This window comes from Falco naumanni, chromosome 14, assembly GCF_017639655.2.
Source record: "Falco naumanni isolate bFalNau1 chromosome 14, bFalNau1.pat, whole genome shotgun sequence".
NCBI lineage: Eukaryota > Metazoa > Chordata > Aves > Falconiformes > Falconidae > Falco > Falco naumanni.
Genome location: NC_054067.1, coordinates 22,168,957 through 22,192,309, shown reverse-complemented (window position 1 = coordinate 22,192,309; position 23,353 = coordinate 22,168,957). Strand labels below are relative to the sequence as shown.

The window sequence follows — 23,353 nt, the reverse complement described above, 5'->3', positions numbered from 1 at the left end:
TTATCCCTGTCAGCCATCAGAGCTGGGAAGGAAAGAAGAGCAGATAAGGAGGCTAGTGTGAAAGCTTTTTTCCTAAAATAAAAATAAAATTATACGTATATATATATCTCACACACAAGATCATCTCCCTTGTGATCACTGATAACTAAAACGCAGTGGTACTACATGTGATGGTGGAGGCTGGGAGAAACCTGCAGTCCAGGCTGCAGTCCCTGGTCAGCCACTTCTAGGGAATGCCGTGCCATGGGGCTCAGGCTGAGGGTGTCAGCCAGGAACGTGCCATAAAATGATTCATTAGCATTGATCTCAAATTCACCACAGCAGCAATTAAAATCCTAGTTTTCTAATCATATTGACGCTGAGTTTTGGCAACAGCATTTAACGTCCAAGGTCAGTGTGCCTATTTCCATCCATCTGAAGATTGCTCAGAAGATGAAAATACTGCTGGAAAAGAAAAATTCTCCTATGGGAGATGACAAATAACATACCCTGTCCAGCAGACACTAGTGGAGCTTTTGCAAAACCGAGATGTGCTCATGTTGGAATTAATGACTTTTTAGTTGCTTCCAGTAAATTTCCAAGTGCTGAGAAGCAGAGAGCACTGTAGTTACTGTCTAGTAAAGGCTGTGGAGTTCATTACCCATTGCCAAGCAACGTCTCGAATGCCTCTTTGTGCTGCTTCTGATCCATCACCTTGCTAATCTGAGAGGCAGGTCACTGGGCAGTCAGTGGCCTGAGGTACCACTGGCTGGGAAAGGTCTTCCCCCGGCTTTCCATGAGCTCCCTGAAGTCATTGTTATGAGGTTTTTTTTCAGCACTTGGAGTACACAGAGATACAAAGCACATCAGCACAGCTCTATCTATTTACTCTGTGGCTGTTTGTGCATCAAAGCCATGCTGGCTTTGTGAGGTTGGGCTCGGGACGGCCAATGCCAACCTCTTCTCTGGAGAATTCAGACTTCTGTGCAAACTGTCTGCATATCTGTGAGATTTATGGCTGATGCTTTCTCCCTGAAGATCATGCTACATCATGGAAGCTGGCCTTTTTTGGCCATCTGAGTACTTCTGAGATAAATCTGCTATGCTTCTGTTTAGCTTACAGGCTGAGGCTGACAAGGAGTAGCTGTTAAAGGCTGTTTGTTTGGATGCTTGTGCTTAACCTGAATGACTGCTCCCTGCCTGGCAGCCTGCGTTCTGCCAGGGTCCTTCCCGATGTGCACCATGATGTTCTACCTCACGCAAGTCACACGGGGTTACTGTATAGCGTGTACTTGGTACCTGCCTGCCCCCCGCAAGGCAGCAGACCCAAGCAGAGCAACCTGGTTAGAGACGATGACTTCTGCAGCAAGGGAAGCTTTTTGTGCCCACTCAGTGCTAAACCCAACAACCGATTTCTGCATCACCTTCCGACGGACCTACCCGCATTCAGGTTCATCCATTGCCTTCGAAAATCAGATTTCAGTTTCTCATTCCTGCCTTAAAGTTCTATATTAGGACAATTAAAAACAACCAAGCTGATGTTTCCTGCAGTGAAAGTCTGAGGGTCTGGAAAACATGAGCCATTAGTTCAGCTGAAGTCTTGGCTTGCTCCATTATTTATTTAGTTGTATGTGTTATTCCTTCTGTGTTGTGTTTGCCTTCTGATTTTTCCCACAATGCTTTTTTCTAAGGCGCAGCAGGACTCCATAGAACAGGATCATCATTCTTTAGCCTTTATTTTTGTTCTACAGAGATTTTGAAAGGACTAGCTGTTCTAGAAAATCCATAGGGCTGTGTCAGTGCAGAAATCAGCATGAGTACCTGCTGCATCCCCTGCCAGGACCAGCTCTCAGTACGTCTGCATCTCTGCAACCTCCTTGGCTACTGCCACTTAAAACAGATGGGTCCTGGGTCCTGTTTTACACAGCCCAGTGCTCTCTTCAAAAGAGAGGGAAAAGCAAGTCCCAATAAAACTACTGAAAGCTGGGTGTCCTTTAACCTGCTCTGCACAAGTCGTGGTGATAGCCACCAGCATCAGCACCATCAGCCACACACACTGGGCTGGGCTGACACCACTAACACTCCAGCTGCAGTTTCAGCTGGCAGTGAAAGTAATTTTCTTCTGAAAACCAATGGTGTGGCCTGAAAAAAACAACAACAAAAAAACCAACCAACCCCATAAAAGCCTAACCAACTAACAAACTTCTGGCAATTCCCTCATTTAATAGATACATTACTCCTCCTACCCCCAGACTCTCTCCAGATCTTTTATCCTATCAGATTCAACAGACTTGTGATCTGCCAAGCGACAAGCTCCGGAAATCCTGATACTAACCTTCTCCGATCTTAAGGCTAGAATTTCTTTGAGCAGCAACCAACATTTTCCTCTCTTTTGCCCTGGATCACAAAAGCTACAGCTGTCCCAGCTCAGAGAGAACTCTCTTCCACTCCCACCAGCACCAGTGCTCAGGCTGAGCGGTTCCTCAGCAGCTTTAGCCAAAGCTCTGTCTTTGCCGCAAAAAACACCTATGCGGCATTTGCAGGGAGCTGAGGATTTTCATGAGAACTGAACCATCAAGTCTCTCCTGATCTCTTTCATGGGGAAAGTAGGGTTTGTTGGAGAGGCTGGGTTGTTCTGGCCCTTGCTCCTTCCCAAACTTTGCAAACCCAGTGGCATGCACCACCAGGGGGGCTGGCCAAGGCCCCGTGGCCACTGGGATGGACCCATAACCGCTCTGCCCAGCCATGGCACCAGGCCAAAAGGTGCCCTCCAAAAAGGGTGTGGGTTAAGAATAATTTCTTACACCAAGTGTAAGACCTGGGGAGCTGCTTGGCCAGACACAGCCTGGGGCCAAGGCTTACCAAAGGACTCTCATAGTACTGAAGCCAACCCTATTTTAACTACAATTTTATCCATATCTATAACAAACTTCTGAAAACCAATCTAGTCCAGTAGCCACACACAAAAAAGGAGCCGGAGAGACAGAACAACTGAAAGAGAGGATGGGAATGAACAAAGTTCCATTTTTGTTTAGTAGGTGTTTATGCTGCTTCCAAGCTTTTTCTCAGTTACAGCATCGCTATTACAGACAACAAGAAGAAAGAAGAGTAACGGCTCATGCGAGAACCTGCAACACTACAGATGAGCTGCAGCAGGAGCGAGAAGGTGAAGCAAGAGGTGATAACACAACTATGAAAAGGCAAAGGCTTGAGGAAATAGCGAAGTGCTGGTACTCTCACCCCTAAGTCCTTGCTTGCTTCCTCATATGAGGCTGCACTTACAGGAAAAGGCGTGATTTTCACCGCAGTGGCAGGAGAGCAGCAGTAAGCACTCAGCAGGTGACATAAGATGAACAAGTCATGTCAAGAACAAGTGTCAGGAAAGGGGAATCACTTGCGCTGAAATCCCACTTGGGTGACCAGAAGGCTGCAGAGATCCTCCCCCATCACAGCCAGGCGCTAACGAAGCTGCGACACGAAGGCATGCAGGTCTGCTGAAGAAAGGACACGGGTAAGGGAATTTTCCGTGGAGACCAGAGCTGAGGGTGTGCTGGAGGCTCCACATAGCTTGGGAGTAGCATGTTTTGGCCAGGAGTAAGCAAGATGTGAACTCTATCCTTCCTCTTTCCTGAATCCCAACTGATCTGGCCAAACCCACTTTCCCCTTCTTCTAAATTGACCTTCTCGCCCACAGCTGCACAACCACCAGCAAGCCCTGCTGCTCCACAGAGAGAGCCCCACCTGCCTTTTCTTGACCAAGGGAACCATATAAACCTGTGGTTGCTCAGGAGGAGCTGCTGTGCTGCATTTGGGGCTTGTATTCCGTGTGAAAACCCAAGGTGGTTGGTCTCCTTTTGAGAGGAAAGCAGGGTGGGAGCCTGGCAGAGCCCCTCCCCAGCCCCCCCACCCCCCAGGGCCGCCTGTGCAGTGGTTTCCCCGCCAGGCCCAGGTTTGCTCCCTCTGCATCCACTCGGGGCTGCCGGGTACAGCCCGACCGGGCTTAGTTACAGCATTGACTGTCGAAAGCATTAGATGGGAACACAAGGAAATCTTGGTAATGAGGGACAATGGCCAGTTTTTAAATGTTTAAACAATCTAAGCGTTAAATGGGCCTAAATAACTCCCTTAGGACAACTGTGCTTCCAAAACTATTTTCTACAGTTGTCAATGAGGTTGCTCGGATTGCCGAAAGTTTGGCAATGGTGCAGTTAGGTTGCTCTCTTAATTAACTCTTTTCCTTTGTGAGTTATTTTTGTTCATCTCTGTGGTCCCACTAGGAAACAATTTACTAATGTCTGTCATCTGTCCAAATAAAATACATCTACTAATAAAGGAATTGCATGGAGTAGCACGGAATTTATTTCTGCTTTTCATTCTTTTCGGCAACAATAAGCTCTAAATAGCTCTTAAGATCTTTTCTAAAGAAATAATACATTATTATTTCTGTCAACTAACTTTCCCCCACACCAGCTGAAGACACTAATGTTAAATTTCAATACAAGAAAAGCAGATTATTGGCAAACACCAAAGGCAGTATCAGCAGTGAATCTTGCACGTTTCCAGCTCCCCTTGGCAGTAGAAGGGCTGCATTATGGGGTGGCTGCATGTACAGCCACCCGGATGGGGACAGATCATGGCGTTAGCACTGCTGCTGCTGGTAGGTCGGGATTCCAGCTCGGCTGCCAAGCGAGCTCTCAGAGCCCACTGCTCAGCGCAGGCTTCACCTGCTCAAACCCTGCCATGCTCCAGCCAAGCCTTCGCTAAACTCTTAAAAGTCCCAAACACTCCTTTAGGCTTTTTCAATGACTGCATTTACCTCCCACCACTGCCACAAGCATTTGCTCTGCTTTCTTTTGCCACGGATGTGTAAAAGTTGGAGAATACCTTTACTCCAGGTAAATGTGCATTTGGTGAGACACAGGACACCGCTACTTCTGCTTGTATGTCACCTACAAGACCTGCTCTGGGCTGGTACCTCATTCTGGAAACGGCACTGATGCTATGTGTCACCCACGCCCAAACTAAAACCCAACAAGACCCGAGCAGATCTTCTGTTTCCTGGTGCTGTTAGGAAACAGGAATCCCATCCTACTAAACTCAGCCATTTGCAGTATGGCCAGACCTCCAGTGCTGTTTTCAGTTCACGACTGATTTTTCAGTTCCAGAGTTTCTTCATTCTTTACTTAATAATAATTTGCTATTCCATTTACAAGCCTGAACAAAACTGTTTTCTTAAAAAAAAAAAAAAAAAAAGAACAAAGCACATGAACCCCCAGACATCAGGGAACACTACCCTCACCCCCACCCAAAAGAAAATCTTGGTCTCAGACCAAGATACCCTTGGAAAACAACTAATGCCAAGTTGAAAAACACATTTGCAAATATCTTTTCCTATTGTAGCCCCAGTTACTGGAAAACTATTTCCTTGATGTCTTCGCTATTTCCCCTCAGGGGAAACCAGAAATTAGAGTCATATTTGGGAGAAGCATCACAAGCCTTTACGGAGGAAATGATTCTCAAAGAAAGTCTGGGGAGCAACATAGTGTATCCTCCAGGGTCTCAAAGACAGCAAACAATGTTTTTCTGGTGAATCTGTGTTGTACCTAGTCCAGAAGAGCCATGGCAACCACATGTCTACGTGACCATGTCCCTGTCAGCTCCCTGGATTTGCTGCCTGGGGGATGCTCACCAGTGCCAGCAGATGTCCAGCCCATGCTGCCACTGGTGCCACAGTGGACTGCACCCATACAGAAGAGATACCATCCAAGCCTGCTGCAGGGTTTGTCAGCCCTGAGAGACAGCTCAATTTCTCCCCACCTGTTTGCCACCTCTGCACAGCACACATGGCTAGTACCTGCTCCTGCCTGGCTCAGCCGGGACTCAGAGCTCACATGCAGCAGAAACTGCTTTTCTCTTGTGCCGGCCATTGAGCGGCACCCACCAGCATCAATGGCTGGAGATGCTCAGGCTGCCAAAATTTAAAAAAAAATCAGGTCAAAAAGTAAATTTGCTGTCGCCACTAGAAGCCACACAAATAAATTCAAGTGGACCAAGACCATCTGTGTCTCATTACATCTGATTGTAGCAGGCTACACCTAAGAGCAGCAGAAGGCAAGCAGTGAAACAAGCAGGCTGGGTGGAGAGGAGCAGCATGGGCAGGTGCCTGGGGGATCACGAAATGCGGGTGGATCACAGACAGACGTGAGAACAGCAGTGTGTTCCTGGGGAGCTTCCAGCACGACTCAAACTACGGATGTCCTTGGAGCACACCTAAACACTGAGCACGGTGGTGTGGGACGTGAATCCAACTTTGCTGCCTTCAATTCCTGGCAACATTAGAATCACAGAATCATTTAGATTGGAAAAGACCTTTCAGATCGTGAAGCCCAAGCATTATGACGTGGATGTTAACAACCAAAAATTTCTAAGGGGAAGGAAGGGAGTGAGTGGCCCAGTTGCTCCCAGTGACATGGCTCCCTCCCATTTCCCCCCTGCTTGGGAGGGCTGCGTTAAGTGCAACTCTTGCAGGTATTTATGTTTCCAAGAGGCACCTCAGTGCTGCTCTCATGCTTTAGATTGCTGTTAGGAATAATTATAAACAGAGGCTGCATGTAGGATGCAGCTCCAAATTCAACACAATTCCTGTTTAAAGACCACAGAAAAGAGTGCACTCTTCCTTTTTGTGGCAAGCCAGGGGATGTGGGTTTCTGCCTTCTCACAGGCTTCACACAGTGTATTTGTTTGTTCTCAGGTGTGAGGAACTGCAAAGAAAATAAATGTCTCAAAAGACTTTTGGTCAGATGAGTTATGAAAAGCAGAAAACACAAAAAAAGTAGAATTTTGTATACATGTATGTTGGCCTGAGGTTGAAAACCAGACTCCCTTAGCCATGCAGCACATACAGGAAAAATTCTTCCTGGTGCTTATGGTTTCGGCTCTTGCTTTCCTGGAAAAGCCAAATATTCTTACTGATTGTCATATATACCTTGTCCAAGCTAAAAAAGTCAAAACAATTGGCCCTATTTATGAATATAATACCAGACTGTGAGTAAGGCTATACATTTTTACGTATGCATTAAGTACAAAGAAACACCAAGAAAGTAATAAATAGAGGGAGCACATAGGATATGAATCGATGATGGTTTAGATGAATGGAGGCAAGTAACAAGGAGTCACTTAGCCAGCAAACATGCCATTTACAGTAGGAAGAGCTCCCAGACTGTGCTTCCAGGAAGGGGAGGAAAGGTCATTAGATGGAGACATTAAAATCTAATCAAGACAAAATACTGGACAAATAATTGCAGTGAAAAAAGCCTTCTGCATTGATGGAATGTAGTAAGACCTTTAAAATTCAAACATACTTAACTTTCTGATTCAATTAGCTAAGTAATAATATTATGCCTTGGAAAGAGAATAATGCAAGATGGCAGAATGTATTGTGGGGACATACGGAGGCATTGCCTTTGGAGGAGATATCAAAATTGCTTCTAATGCTCCTCCAAGGGCAGAGAAAAAAACTCTCAATTTTTGGCACTGAGAAGAAAACACTGTATGCATGTCGCTTCATGCTGTGTGGTCCGTGAGGACCGCCTGTGATGGAGGCAGCCTGGTGCGGGGCACGGTGAGGGTGCGCTGGGTGCGGAAGGTGGAGGAGTTCAGCAGGAAGCTGCAGTACCAGAGCCAAGGAAGTCTGTGGGTGCCAGGGAAATTCCCCCCACCCTTCTCCTTGGAGCTGAGCTGAGGAATGGCAGCGCAGGAATGCTGTGACTCAAAGGAAAACACTTAATTGAGAACAGACTGGATGGCCCACGGTAGCTGCTGCGGGGGCTGCGGCTGCTGCGCGCCCCGAGCAGGAATGGCAGGCTGCATGTGAAACCATGTCGTGGACAAAAATCAAGAGGCGCAAAGGCTTGTTCGTCACACGGCACAGGGAGAAAGGAGTGAGCAGCCGCTAGGGAGGGATCCGTGCAGTAGGGTGGTAGCTCTGCAGGGCGAGAGCCCAGACGCGGTTAATCTGGGCTGTGGGGCGGCTCAGGCTTTCCTGCTTTATCCCTTCAAGAGAGTTGTCAGCTGAGAACTCACAAACTCATTCAAGAGATTCCTAAAACTTCAGCTGTGGGTGACAATGGGGAACTCCTCAGCCACTTTTGTCTGGATGAGGGGCATTTCCCAAAGTGCTGTTACCACCATTACTTCCAGATGGGACGTGTGAGTTAGTGAAGGAGGAAGTCAAAACCAAGTGCGATTTGCATTCATCTTTTTGTACCTAGTTCTTCCCCCCCTGTTTTATGAATCACACCATTACTTCATGCATTTTATCTGTAATCATGATACACTCAATATCTTAGACAAAAAGGATTATGCCATCAACCTTTTCACTGTTTCCCTTCAAGGAAATCTTTTCTGTCAGCTACGTAAAAAGGGCTGATGAAATACTGGAATCCACTTGCAAAAATGTCTTACCACTGGACACACTGTCCACAAGGAATAAACATTACATTAGTAATGCTTTATCCCAGCATTTGCCCTCATTAAAAGCAAATTTCCTTTTCTATAGTGAAAATAGAGAGTAAAGGCAGTAAAACAAATGAGCGGATTATTTGCTTTGCTGATGAGCTATTTGGAAAGGTGGAAAGTGGAAATTTCTGTTCTTGAGAAAGCTGCAGAATATACCCAGGTCACACATCTCCTGCCCTTTCGTATTTTACTGAGGGGCCAACATAAAACATCCTCTCCGTAATGGACATCTTGGAAGGTTCTTGTCTTTGCATGGCCAAAAGAGACAACCACTGCCCTCTGGCAGCAAAGGTGCAATTGCCTTCCCTTGTGTCCTGTGATGGTGGTTATGTCTGAGAGGCAGCTGCGTTGGATTTGAGGATGCGTTGGAAAGTCTGTCCACCCCTCCCTTGGAAAGGATACTAATCTTCCTGCTGCTTGAAGCTCTGGACCAGCAGGACAGGGCTGAAACTCTCCAGTTCCAGCTTCACCAGCATGCAGGCTCTGCTGGTTTTCCATCAGAAAGGGCACAAAGCAGGTCAGCTCAGCAGCTTACGGGAAGCCCTCCCGTCGGTTTGCTGCCTGTGAAGGTCTGGCTGTCCTGCCTGCAGCTCAGTGCCTGTAGGACCTGCTACGTGTCACTGCTGTCCTTGAGATTCCTCCCTTTGTCACCCAACCTTTCCTCACACTTGCAAATACCTGCCTGGCTTCTTCTCTGTTTTCTAGTCAGAAAAGACAGTCATTTGCTGGTTTGTAATTTTAGAATGAGTTTCTTGAACTCTTCGAGGCAAGGGAGAGGAGGTGATGATAAAGGATTGTGGAGAACTTCAGTGAGGAATCACAAAAGGTGCTAGAGAAATGTGTATTCTCTGAGGATAATGAAGGTGGGTAAGTATATAAAGTCAGGTACCCAGGCAGGAGACTCTCCATCCATTTACTGAGGGGAGGGACGGGAAATCTTGACCTGTCTTGATCAGAGTGTATTTGTTCTGGTTTCTCAAGCAACCTAAGAGAAAAAAAGACCCCTAAGGTAAAAAATGAGAAGAGCAACACAGACTACGTACCATAGCCATAAATCAGGGTGGCCCAGGGAATCGCAGCACCTGGCACAACTTTAGGACCAGATAATCGGCTAACTACCAAAGAATAAGAGTTAGGACTTGTTTTGTAGGACCAAGGTGCAGTTATTTACAAAGAAAACTTCCTTCCTACAATCTCCTCAAAGTCTTCAAGCTTGTTAAAAAATTTCCCACAACCGCAAGATAGTCACATGATGTAACTTATCTGGATTTCCTTGACAAAGTTCTTCATGGCACAGTATAAAGGAAAAGAAATAGGAATAGAATTGTTTTCAGTATCAGCAAGAGAAAGAGGCAGTAGAGGTGATGGGCAGTTTGCGTGGTGCCCCTTGGCAGTGTTTTGAGGTGTACAGAATTGCATGACAAGGAGGTGGAGATGGGACACCCCATGAGATGGCAAGGGAACAGTGCTGGAAACCCTCTGGGGTCAAATTTAAATGGAATACTTCAGACAGAAGAAAACTGAAATTTTCTTACCTATTGCTGAATTCTAATTGAATTGTTCTTCCGTGCCAAGGAAAAAAAATTAAAAATCCTCAGCTGTAAAGAGCACTGCCAATCAATGTACAGATCTGGCCAAAGCCTTCAAACAAAGGTGTAGTGCAAAGCAAACAGGTTATGGAAAAATACTGGAAACCATCCCATGCCACTGCAGAAATCAAGGTGTTTGTTCTGCCTATGTTAAGGGAGACGTCGGTGGGTTCAAAGAGGAGCACTGAAAGGCATCAGTCATCAGGAGCAATTACTAATGTGGGTAAAGATTAACTGAGGGGAACTGATTAAAGATTTCTCCACAGCCGCCTTTCCCATGGTCTGTCCACGCCGGCTCTGCAGCCGCCCGCCAGCCCTGCAAGGTGAAGTGGGGCACAGCTCAGGTCCGAAGCGCTCCAGAACCCCCTCCCCCCGTCCCTGTGATTTCATTCTTCTTTTCACAGAATGGGTGCCATGGGGGAAGGACGCTGACCAAATGGGTGGTGCCCTGGAGAAACAGAGGATTTGTTTTATCTTTCCGCAAGCTATTATGAAATTTCAAGCTGCTGAGAAAGCGTGTAGCTTGTCTGCAGCACTCTTGCAGCTGATCTTTCTGTTGTATCAGCTTGCCATGCAAGCAAAATAAGCAAATGCAATAGAAACAGTAAAACTGCTATGGAGAGCCTCTGGCAAAAGCTAGCTCATTGTTGTTAAAGTCAAACACAAACCCCCAAATATTTATACACTAAAAGCACAAATTACGTTAACCACCAACCAGTCAAATCCCTTTTTTTCAGAGACTTTCTCCAGCTTTGGCAGGTGTCCTCTTACCAGCACTGCAGTGCAAACCAGGACCGCCGCTGCTCTGAGCAGGCGGGAGAGCCCTGGGCTGCCTTCCCTGCCTGATCCTCAGCTTGCAGCTGCAACGACAGCCCTTTTCAGCACCTGCATTTTCAAGCTGCTTTATCTTTCTACAGCTTTCCGTCACTTAGAGAAGCGATGAGGGGACCGGCATGCTGCCGGCAGCACAGGGGTTGGACCGGCAGCAAACCCTCCCCGTTGATCAGAAACCCACGCGGCGTCACTGCCTTCAGTTCCCGGCTCTCAGGTGGTGACTCCAGGCATGAGATCAGCACCCACGATAAGGCCGGGAGCTGCCGTACGTGCTCACATAGCTGTGAACATACCGGTTTGCTATTCTCCAAGATGTGTGTGGGATGCTCCTCTGCTCTCCCACCGCACCGAGACCTCGTGAAGAGAGTCCCCTGCCCCAAAACAGGGGTGAACTTGGCTTAACCACCGTCATACCTGGAGAAAAACAGAGCAGGATTAGTGCAAACATTACCAGCACCAAACCAGGGTATCCCAGGCAACACCAACACAAACACTTACTGGGGACAGCCCAGTCTGGCTAGATATAGCACTGCTTTTCATGCCAGAGGACATACTTTCTTTGCTTGGAATAATTTTTTTTTACTCATGGATAATCTGTGTTAGCTCCTGTGACACCCAGACAAGTTCAGGATTACACCTTGTACCCTGCTCCATCTCGAGGCACGTATTTAAGGAAGTGTCTGGGACTCCTCTTCCACACGAGGCATTCCTTTTTCCAGACAGATGAAAGCTTATGGCTACTATGATTTGAATGAGCACTTCTTGTGAAACCAGCTCTGGGGATGTTGCCTAGCAAAACAAATTCTGTCAGCATAGCCCCGTGCTCTGACGTGGTACTGGAGATGCAAGGCTATATAAAACCCAGGAAGCAATCCAAGGGAAATGGCACGTTTTAGCTCTGCTGCAGACCATACACAGAATACAGCGATGCAGAAAACTATTCCTGGATGCTTTTTCCAGCAAATGTAAGTATTTTTGCTTTTAAACTAAGTAAAATCTAATACCACTTAATTACAGTCAGGATATGCAGTGGTAATCTGGGTTTCCAATTTGTTCTCCTTTTCTGTATACTCTGACAGAATTCCAGGAGGAATTTTGAAAGGAAGTATTTGTTTAAGAGTAAGAGATGGTTTTGTGTACCTCTTAGACTATAATGACAAATGAGAAATTATTATTAACTGGAATTTGTAAAGTGTCTCAGGAGAGCAAAGTATGTGAAGATAAAAAATAGTACTGAAAACACAAAGTGCTAGTTCAGGAAACCTGTGAGCTTGAACTGAGGTTTCATCGGAATAAGGACTAAACAAAAACTGTCTTAAGTGTCACTGTCGGTGGGCAGCAATCGTCCCTGCAGGGGATCTGCAATAAATACTGCCAGAGGCTGCGTTGAAAACTGTAAATAAATAGACGAATTGGCTCAGGTTGCCGCCTTTGCTAGTTCTGGCCATTCGGGCAGGATGGAAGCAGCTGTTCTGGGAACAGACCCTGTTCCTGTTCCCACCCGTCCCAGTCCCAGGCATGATCCCTGCTGCCCAGGCGGGGCGGAGGGAGGGAAGCTGCCCTGCCTGCCTGCCCCTCTGTGGGTGCGGGCAGAGGGACAGCTCTGCTGGTGGGGCGTGCCTGCTGCCGATGCCCTGTGCCGGCTGGCAGGACTGCCCAGCTGGAGGGAAGCTGCTGGGCTGGCTGTGGAGGAGGGTGCTGGCAGCAGGAGCTCAGGAGAGCCACGCTGGCAGCCACCTTCACCGAAGGAGGAGCCTGTGGCTTCACACCCTGCTTTGTGCACTCTTCCTACATCTGTTCTTTATCCAATGACTCCTTAATCTTATATATGTAAAGGTTATGTCGGACTATTCATGTGCCCCGGCCCGATCTCTGGCACTGAGCTCCGCGAGGGCAAGGAGGGCTGTGCCCTCGAAGCATCCTTGCAGCGTGGGCAGCGGAGCCGTGCTGCCTGCGGGCAGTGCTCCCTGTACAGTACAGCCTTTGGGAGGGTGTGCATTGGCAGGGGCCAAAACTGTGCTGGGGGCCATTAGAGCTCTCTCAGGACTCTGCAGCACTGAGCTCCAGCACCAGGGAACATCTCCAAGCCCTGCTTGATTTACTAAGGCAGGTGCATCTGAACAGCACTTGGAGCAAGTATCAGAAACCAGAATGCCCTTTTCCCCAGCAAACATCTGCAACTACCTGTGTGGGGATCCATGAGCCTTTTCCTGATCCCTACCCCTTGGCTCACAGTGTCAGCTGTTTTTTTACACTATGCCCAGATTCCTTAAGTGGTACGAAAAGTGTCCCCGCCTCAGGACAACCTGTAGCCTGCTGCTTGGGACACCCCTGAGAGATAAACAGCTAAATCCCCTGTGGCGAAGGAGGAAATCAAACCTCGTTCTGCTACATTCTGGATGAGAGTTTTAACAACTAAATCATAATGTGAAAGGGGTGGAGAGAGGCAGAAGGGAGCCACAGCAATGATCTCGTCTCCTGGGGCATGAAGGAAGGAAATGACTGACACCTGTCTAACAGAAAGCAGGAAGGCATCTTCCATCCAGAAACTCCAGTTCCTTTCCAGAGTCATTGTGGTATGTAAAATGCTGGCAGCATTACGTATAATGATTACTTTAAGAAGACACGAAAAACACTCTGAGTGCCTCAGCATCTGGACTGGCTGCTTCGGGGCACCTCCGGCTGTACCGGCGGCTTGGCATCCTTTCCTAACGCTCAGCGTTAGAAGACCCTATGGGCTCGTCACTAAGTCTGGGAAGGTAAGGTAGTACCCAATGCCCAGAGCTCAGAGTTGAAATGCTCCCCATGGAGAAGTTAAAGTTGTGCCACAAATCCAGCCATCGAAGTCATCTTCCTTTTGAACTTAAGAGAAAAAAGAAGGATGGTGGGATGATATGAATGAGACTGACTCACTGCAGGTATCTGGTTTTATCTGCATGGCAAACTTCTGTTTGATTAGTTTGTTTTCCAGACAAGGTTTATTTTGACATTCTCCAGAAGAGATGTAAAATCCCAAAGTTAATGAACTGCACATTTTGCTCACTCATTCAGCTGCTCAAACCAGTTTAGATTCATTTACTACCCCTCACTGGGGAATCACAGCCTCAAATTTAGCTGAAGTCCTCTGGCCAGGTATGCTGATCTTCAGCACGCAGCAGCCTGGGCCAGGTTACATGTGCTTTCCAGCATACAACAATTCACAGCAGTGATCAGTTGCTGTAAAATGAGCAAAGAACTTTGTCAAGGCTTATAATGTCTCCTTAATAATATACTTGATGAAAATATACACAGAAATAGGCTGCAGTAAAAAAAATAAATAGAACATTATTAATATACCTTTCCAAAGGAGGAGTAGCATGCGTGAGTAACAAGCAAGTTAAATCAGTAAGAAAGCAAGATAAATTTGTATTCAAGTGTACATATCACAGCTTGGTTTCCTCCACTTCTGGCTAGTGAGTTGTATGAGCTTTCACACTGTGGATTCTGATGGTTTTGTTCCAATAGGTCTTAATTTCTTTAATGCTCTGTATTGAAAGAAATGGTCAAACCAATGCTCAGACATAAATGTTCAGAGATTAAACCTCCTCTTCATCACCTCCTGCAACCTCAGCAGTGAAGCAAAGCCACTTCTTGGGATGTTAATGTAGACTAAAGGAGCTGCACCAGGCTAGTGCCAAAGCCCATTGAATGGAAAGAGCACAGAGCACAGACCATTGATGTCAGAAAGATTTTGTTTTTGATGGAAAATGCAGAATCATTTTCCTAGTTAATCATTATGGAAAACTGGGGTAAGATGAGCTGTATCACAGTTCAGCTGTATAGGACTAAATTTTTCCTACCTCTTCCCTAAAGGATTCCACTAACAAGTTGGCTCAGATACTTAAAAAAAAAAAAAAGAGAGAGAGAGAGAAAAGGTGCATGTGAATCTTGGATGAGTCAACCTGGTACAAATCAAGTTTTGACAAGCAACAGGAATCCCACTCTTAAAAAAGCTGGCTTAGTACCTTTCATAGGAATCACTCAGAATCATCAATTTCCCATCATGTCATCAAAAGAAAAAACAGGCAAGGACTAAAGCAACCACCCAGACCTGTTGGGTAACCGTACTGGAAAAGCTTTGTAGTACAGGCTCCAAGGTGCTCACATCACTAACACTGAGAAAATGCATAAGGAAATTAGTGCTCAAATATGAAAGAAATGGCATTGTTCCATTTAGCTAAATCTCCGATCCTCTCAGTCCCTTTGAAAGATCTTTCCTGAACTGTTGGCCTCAAATTCGGTCACGTACTTTAATCAAGACCTAACTTCTGCCAGGCAAAATCAGAGGCTCACCCTGTGCGGTTATAGACATTTCTCCTGTTCATGTACCGCAAGATGGCATCTGCCTTTCCTGGCACAGCTGTTGCCGACTCCAGCTGTGGGTGTTGCCATCACCAGGCTGTATTGATACCCACTTGTGCCGGCATCGCTACCTGTGGCAGCCATCCTCCTCCCCTGGCTTGCACTCTCCTCTTGCCCACGTGTTTGCTTTTCCTCTTACTCACTGCACAGCAGGGACCAGCCCTTGTATGGATCTGAAATTGTACTGGCAGACTGGTGATAGCTAAATGGTGATAGATAAGCAAACTTAAGCATGAACTCTATTCCTTACCATAGTTAATGAAATGCCCAAAATGTCACATCTCTGCAGAGTCCCACCTGATACACCATTCCTCTAATTTCTGATAATTAGCCTTTTCTTAGTTTCCCATTCAGCTACACATGACTTAATCATAGTTTTGTTTAGTCCACATTTCCTTATCCTGCTCCTCTATAAGAATGCCTCATGAAATAATACTGAAAGTCTTATCAATATTTGAGATATATGACACTTGCTGGTTCTCTCCTCAGCCGTGAGATCAGGATAACAGACAGAAGCTGGGCTCAATACATTTGCTTTATCTGTGAGAAATCCACATTGCTCTTCCTTATCTCCTCTTCACCATTTAGATATTTTGCTTGGTTATTTTAGTAGTTTTTAGGGAACTGACAGTTACAATTTTATGGCTCCTCTTGCCCCATTCCTGTCTTTTAAAGATAAGCCCCATCTTTGCCATTTCAAGTGTTCTGGAACTTCTATTGTTTGTCTTTTAGAACTTCTCAGTGACAACCATTAATCTCTCTGAAATTGCTTCAGACTTTCTAAGTGCGCTTGGATAAATCACTTGAAGCTCAGGAATTTGAAACCACAGAATTTATCTAAGCAACATCCATCTCGTTCTTCCTTTAGTTTGGTCAAGAAGCTTACTGTAGCCCTTCTGTTGCTGGCTCTTGCTTGGCACATGTCCAGCCAGAAGTGTGCCTTTCAAAGCAAAAGAATCATTGTCTTCTAATTTTGCCACCAGCAGTTGGTGGGTAATGCGAACTCTGCAGGGAGCAGACTCTTCCCTTGGTCTTCCTTTGTCTGACAACGGATTTATGGGATGTTTCCTCCTTACCCATACATCACTTCTCCACTGCACTTAATCTGGTGCCTTGGTCTTTCCAATATCATCCTTATACATTTATGCTATTCTATTATGCTAATCTTCATCACATAATCCTCATTCAGTTTTTTTGAAAATGTCTTTCTTGCTTTTGAGATGATAGAAAACTTATGATTTAACCAAATTAGCCTTTTACTGTCGTCGTAGCCTTATCTCATACAGGGATTGTTCACACTTAGGCCCTTTTGATGCAATGTTACACAAATCAGGCTAATACCTAAAAATATCTGGGCACTTTACAAACATCATTCCTGCTTAAGATATGACTATGTAAATACAAGGTCAGATCCTGAGCTGTTAGTCACCTCCACCCAATTCTTTACGTCATGCAAAGCTGTAGTTGAAGTTGACGGGTACTTCGGGCGTATAGGAAACGAGTAAAGCCGTGGGATACAGCCCTGTTCTATCAGGTTACTTCAGCATGTTGGCACAAAATGACTGTGAAGAGTTGCTAAGCAAACTTAATCTCGGTCATGCAAAATGCTTCACTTGAAGCTGCCCACTGAGATGTGAAGGAACCCCAGGCAGAAGTGGATCACCCAGGTACCTCTTTCCACTGAATTCAGTCAATTGAGACTTGTATCAGCCCTGTCAAGAAAGAAACTCAACCCCACAGCACACTATGGCTGCAAAAGATTGCAGGCAACCCGTGATGGGTGAGTACGAAAGGTCTTCAGGCACCCAGAGGCACCAGGAGCAGCAGATGCTGTCCTCCTCCAAATGCCTTCATCCCAGGCTCATTTGTGTAACTTCCCACAAGGCTATAAACTTTCCCTCAGATTCCAGGTCAGATCTCACAACTGGTTCATAAACATCCAACTGGATGCATTAGGAGATCTGACTAATAAATAAACCGTTTTACATAGAGTACAGCGCTCTCAGGGCAAAATTAGAGTTGTACATGGTTATAGCTCTGTTAGGACCAAGGAGTAAAATGCTAGTGGTTGCCAAGAGACACCCCACTGGTGGGACAAGAATTAAAATGAAATTTTAATTAATTTTTATTTTAAAGACATCAAAGATCTAAATGTAGATTGATTTTCCCTGCCTAAACATATAATTTTTGAAATGGTAGTATTTTGCAGGTGCAGTTTTGTAGGTATTACCTTAAGTGCTAAATTTCAGGAATTTTATCTTTATGGACATAATTCTGAGCTACGTTTCATGGTCTCTTTGGTTATAAACAAACACTAAAGAGCATATATGAAATAGCTCCTGTTTGTTTTAAGGCTACTACACTAATTCTTGCTTTTTTAGGCTTTGTTAATGGTACTTAAGAAAAAGAAATGTAAACAATACATTTAGTGGTGGACTTGGCAGTGCTGGGTTAATGCTTGGACTTCATGATCTTAAATGTCTTATCCAGCCTAAATGATTCCATAGTTCTATGGTTCTATGATTTTAGCAATAACGCTTGAAACAGCTCTTGGCTTTTAGTTTACTCCCCCCCCCCAACGTAGATATAAAATCAGAATTAGAGAAACATGTTAAATGGTGCTGTAGCTGGGGCTAGGCACCAGCCGGACCAGCTTCCAGCCATGCAGCAGCCGGCAGGGCGTGGGAAGCCCCACTCCTGCGCTCAGAGCTGAACGCTGGCCGGGACAGGGAGCTCCAGTGCACACAGGGATGGTGTCACCAACCACACATCAAACCAGAGACCACATCCCTTCCCAGCAAAACTTAACCCTCCCATGGGCTTCTGCAAGCAGCAGCTGTGTGCTTGTGAAGCTGTGGTGGCAGGGACTGCTGAGCCCACCTTTCCCCAGCAGCCCAGCATCTGGAATTTATTGCCATTTCCCACAGTGTGCCCAGGTATTCAATTTTATTTAGAAGCTATGGACACCATATGAATGTGCATGAAGAATTGTGCTAATGACAGGAAAAGGAAATCAAATGGGTACTTGTATGGTAATTCTCAACTGCTAATTCTGCTGGGACATTTCCTGGATAGCATTCCCTAGGGTTTCTTACTTTTTTTCCCAGAGTAAGTAAAAAATATCTCATTTACTCTTCTACACAGCACAACTGGAAATCTTTTTCTTGCTGCAACACTGGAGAATGGATTCTTCAGATTTGAATTGACCCACAAAGGCAAGCAGAAAAAAACTTACAAAATGAAAGTAGCCTATACTGACCTTAATTTTTACAGTGTTAGTCCAGAGGTATTCCAGTTCCCTTCAATGACCCCTGTGTTAATTACAATAAAATGCTATCGCCTAGGTTTATATACACTTTATTTAATAATCAGTGCAGTCTGAGGGTTTCACATACTGAACACCTCTGAAGCTGGGTAACCAACCAATGCCATGATAATGCTGGAGTGCATGTGTCTGTACAAATGCAGGTACATAATAATTAGCCCGGAATCTGTCCCAATAATTTTACTTTTATATGTCCTTCTTTGTATGTATTCTAGGTATTCTTCCCTAACCAGCATTTCTATGGAAAGAGACCACATGAAAGATCTCAGAAGATACCTGGTACTTAAATATATCCAATACCTTGTCCTGTCTTCTTCAAATGCTATCAGCTCTTTTCTGGGCCTGCTGGGCAGTTTGTACGCGATAATCATCCTGCAGTCTGCAAAAGTTTCCTCCAAGTCCACTGTGGTTCTCATTTCGAGCCTAGCAAAGGCAGACATCCTGGTTGCTATTAGTGTTGTTTCTGAGATGGTCACATGGACCTTCGATGTCAGTACCTCACCTACGGCGTTCACATCGGTCCTGCTGCAGAACCTCCTCACTGCCAACACACACGTCAGCTGCTTGCTGCTGAGCTGCGTTGCCTTCGAGGCTTACTTGATAACCTTCTTCCCCACGGAGTCTCGACATTTACGGACGGTGAAAAACGCCAGGCTGACATCCAGGATCATCTGGACGCTGGTGACTGCAGAGTGCGCCCTGTTCCAGATGGACGGCCTCCTGGGGGCCGGCAGCACTTCTGCTCCCACCCGCAGCCCCTGCGTTTTGTTGCTGCATTTCTCCAGCGCGGCTGCGGCCCTTCTCAGGTCCCTCAGTTACTTCTTGGGCATTCTTTTAAGGATTGTCCATGTATACTTCTACTACAAAATATTTTTTAGCATGTCTAACAGATCTATGCTAAAAACAAAGTAGCGCGTAGTCCCAGGGGAAGCACTCTGGGACACCAGACAGAAGACAGACACTTCAATGCTCTTTCAAACTATGGGTTTGAAAACTGATCAACAAGCAGGACCAAGGCTCGTGGTTTGGCACGCCGCTGAGTTTAAACCTGCCTGTTTCCTGATGCTCTTTAGCCTTGGTGGCTGTGAGGAGCTTGGGGCTGAGCAGCCCCTTGGCACTGAACACAACGAAGCGGGGCGATGGGTGCTCGTCATGGCAGCCTTACAGCACCGCTTCGGTTGTTTGCAATCTAAAGTTTGTTTACTGTACAGGTGAAACAAATGACATTTCATGAATGGTTGTAAAAACTAAAGCAACCCAAAGATATTTTTTTAATATATATTTTTTTAAAAGGGTGCTTAGAGTATTACTCAGGGATCCATTGAGCTGAAAGCTGTGTAGTTGATGCTAAAGACATGATCTATGTCCTAAAATTTCTCTAACCCAGGTGACCCGCCAGATTCAGAAGGAAGGATCGAGAGACAAGGTGGGCGCCAAGCTGGCCTAGCCTACCTGGGTTGTCCCGCAGGTGGCATCAGCCCCACCGTGAGAGTCCCCGGGACAGAGCGGGCCGAGCTGCCACACCTCGGTACACGCCTGGAGCCATTGCTGGGAGGTTGCTACAACAAAGTAATAAACAGCTTCTCTCACATCCCCCTTCAGAAATAAACAAGAGGTGGAAAGGCAGAATGCAGTTGTTTGCTGCAGTCCTACAAGGTGGGGACAGAGTCTGAGAAACTCCCTGTGCTGTGGGCATCACTGCTGTACCCAGAGGGACCACCACTGATTTCATTTGCCATGGTTTCGGAGGCAGGGGGGGATGTGCTGGGGTTAGTGGTGCTGTTCTAGCTCCCTTGGAAGTGGTGCAGAAAACCAGGGCCATGGATGTCCCTCTGCACTGGAGCTCGGGTGGGTGTGTAACAGAGCTGCTACCCAGCTGATGATTCCTGGGGTGACCTCAAAGCACTGGGAGGTTATCAGCAAAACAAAGTACTTCAGATACCTCAGATGCTCACCCACACACAAGTGGGTGTAGCACTTCCAACTACACTTGCCCTTGCATGGGAGATAGCCTCCAGCTTCAAGCAGACTGTGGTTTTGAGAGACTGAACTTCTGTGATATGTTCTGCAATGCACAGATTGTAAAAGGTGGAAAGAAAAATGAAATAAGCCAAACCCCGAGTACTAATCGCCAATACACTACATACAGCCTCCCTCCGTCATGCTTCCAGACCTTCAGTACACCTTGCCCACCTAAACACAGCAATAAATTGCCTCTGCCCGTTTGAGAACAAGAAGGACGTGGGGCACAAAATCCAAGCATGATAGATTTCAGCTCTAACCTTCCCTCCTTTAGCCTGCAGTAGGTCCTCACACTCAAACTGGTACCAGTGAATACCTGATGTGCCCTGCTGGTAGCAGTTACTCAGCATTTAGACTATTAGAGCTGAAAACTGAAGCTGTTGCCACCTTCCTGAGTGGCCTGTAGTCCAAGGTGACCAGAGGCACAGGAGCTGTCAGCTGAAGATCTCACAAAAAACACAAAGACCAAGCACGGAGGAGTTCACTGCTCTTTCCTCTGCTCACCAGCCGGTTTCTAAATTTTGCAATCACGCTTTTTGTAGTTGGCCTCAGAAGTGGTTTTTCCTCACACCAAGATGAACTTGACTGAAAGGCAACACGCAGAAAAGAGGCAGTGAAACTGGGTCGTGCTGCTGGGCTGGAGGTGGTGAGCCGCGGGGTGTCCTTCCCTTCTCCGGACTGTCTGCCTCGCAGCCAGGCCCCGTGGTTCTTTTACAGCCAGATAAAGGGTGCACCATTTCAGTGAAAGGCAAATATTCCAGCCCGAGGAGCATGCACCTTCCACTGGGATCTCTGAGATCTGTCAAGTGCATTTTTTCTGACATGGACTCCAATGAAAATGGTTTTTACATGACTGTACCCAGTTTAGTGTCTCCAGAGTTGTTTTAGAGATTCCTCCTGCTTCCTTTCCTCCTCTCCTTTGTGTTCCTTCATGATCCTTGCTGCACTGTCTGGGCAAAAGGCCAAATCTTTGCTTTTACATCAAAAATCAAGCAATAGTAATAATAATGCAAGAGATTGATATACTGAGCTCTTCCTTATGACTGCTAAAATAATTAAAAATATTCTAATCCCTTTCGCTGCAGCAATAAACTTCAAAAAACTATGAATATTATTGTTATCAGAATTCACAGAAGTTATCTGACTAAGTGCAGTTATTTACATTGAATATCAGCAGTGTCAGAGATGCTGCGAACAGTGCAGGGCCAGAAGCGCGTGCTTGACATTGTTTCTCAGAGGACTGGAAGGAAAACTGTTGTTAAGAACTGGGTATCCAGGAAAAGCAGAACAGAAATGTAATCAAGTCACTTTAAAAAGACTTTGATGCATGTTGCCTAACAAAACGGATTCCTTCTGCAAGAATGATATCTGAATAATTTGACACACTGTGATACAGTGCTCTCAGTTCTCATTCTGAAAGCCTGAAAACCCACTTTCAGGAGAGATGAAATACTACTTGAAGTGCTATAATTAATAAAACCTTGTTTTGTTAAAGTGTGTGCATTATTTATTACAAATCTGTATATTTATTCTGAGGATCTGCTACACTTTTGGCACCTCCTACAGAAGCCCATGCAGATGGATGAGTGTTCATGAGCAAACTGGAGCCACGTTTGGCACACAAGGCATACTAGAATTTTATTCTTTGAATTTACCACTTGGCTCACACATTTTTCCTGCCTTCAGGAAAATCACACAATTATCCTGATAAGTGTGTCTGCCCTAGAACAATCGTTTTCTTATGAAATCAATGAAAGCAAACACTGAGCATGACATGGCTTAAGCAGCGAGCACGTAAGAAGAAGGTAGCCCATAGCAAAACGCTGTGGGTATCTACTCGTACCTGGCAGCGAGGATCCCCAGCACTGCTCTGAGGCAGCACCAAGCTGCGTGTGTATGAGCGGGTGCCGTGGGTGGTACCTGCTGCTCTCTTGCCCAGGGGGATGTGGGGACACTGGGCTTTGAGCAACCCTTTCACTGCAGCAGCTGTAGAGCAGTGCTGCTTCTTTCCGAGCAGAAAGAAACCAGGCAAGGGGAAACCATGGTGCCTGCGGGCTTTACTCTCCCAAACGCCCAGACTGTCAGCTGAGCTTCACATCGGCAAGAATATGTGAATAGATGAGTCCAAAGCTCAGCTCTGAGGAAGTGAGGACAAGTGGATACAGCAGAAGAGATGCTATTTTTCATGGAAAATAATTTGATTTAGCTTTTAAATTGGCCCCTGTGCAAGATGGACTGCCTCCCTGCTGGGTAGCACATTGGAAGCTGTCCTGGCTCTGCGGGGGGCGGGGGTGTCAAGTGGATACAAGGGGCCAAAAATGCTGCCTGGGCAGCAAGTGGAGAGAGGTGCTGAGTGGGCAAGAGGGAACGTGGGCAAGAGGAAGGTGATTTTTTCAGGTTGTTGCTCAGTGTCCTTGGTTGTAGACTGTTTCCTCACCTTGGTCAGGGGAGACGGTTCCCCCGTCGGGATTCCCACTGCCCTTCAGCTTTCCCCAGGTGCTCTGCAGGGAGATGAGTGATGAATGTGTAACAGCAAAGGGAGGGCCTTTTTGTTTTTTAATTTTTAAGGCTTTAAATCATTCTTTTTCTATCCAGATATATTGATAGTGATTAATAAACAGTTCTTGCAGTGAGTTCATCTCCTGGGTGTCACCTCTGTGTCTGATGAAACTGTACATCCACGGCA

General features: G+C 46.0%; 1 protein-coding gene across 1 annotated transcript; it reads left to right on the top strand.

Moving 5' to 3' along the window:
- The first annotated feature begins 11,762 nt into the window (after positions 1-11,762).
- LOC121097231 lies at positions 11,763-22,072 on the top strand. The gene is made up of 2 exons (XM_040613933.1): positions 11,763-11,884; positions 18,861-22,072. The coding sequence occupies exons 1-2, from the start codon at positions 11,802-11,804 to the stop codon at positions 19,555-19,557; spliced, it is 780 nt and encodes a 259-aa protein (XP_040469867.1). The 5' UTR covers positions 11,763-11,801; the 3' UTR covers positions 19,558-22,072.
- The last annotated feature ends 1,281 nt before the right edge of the window (positions 22,073-23,353 follow it).

Bases quoted from the DNA above. Each gene is read 5' to 3' on its own strand.
- LOC121097231 (XM_040613933.1), top strand. From the start codon at position 11,802: ATGGCACGTTTTAGCTCTGCTGCAGACCATACACAGAATACAGCGATG. The intron at 11,885-18,860 runs GTAAGTATTTTT...TATGTATTCTAG, and splicing joins GGATGCTTTTTCCAGCAAAT to GTATTCTTCCCTAACCAGCA.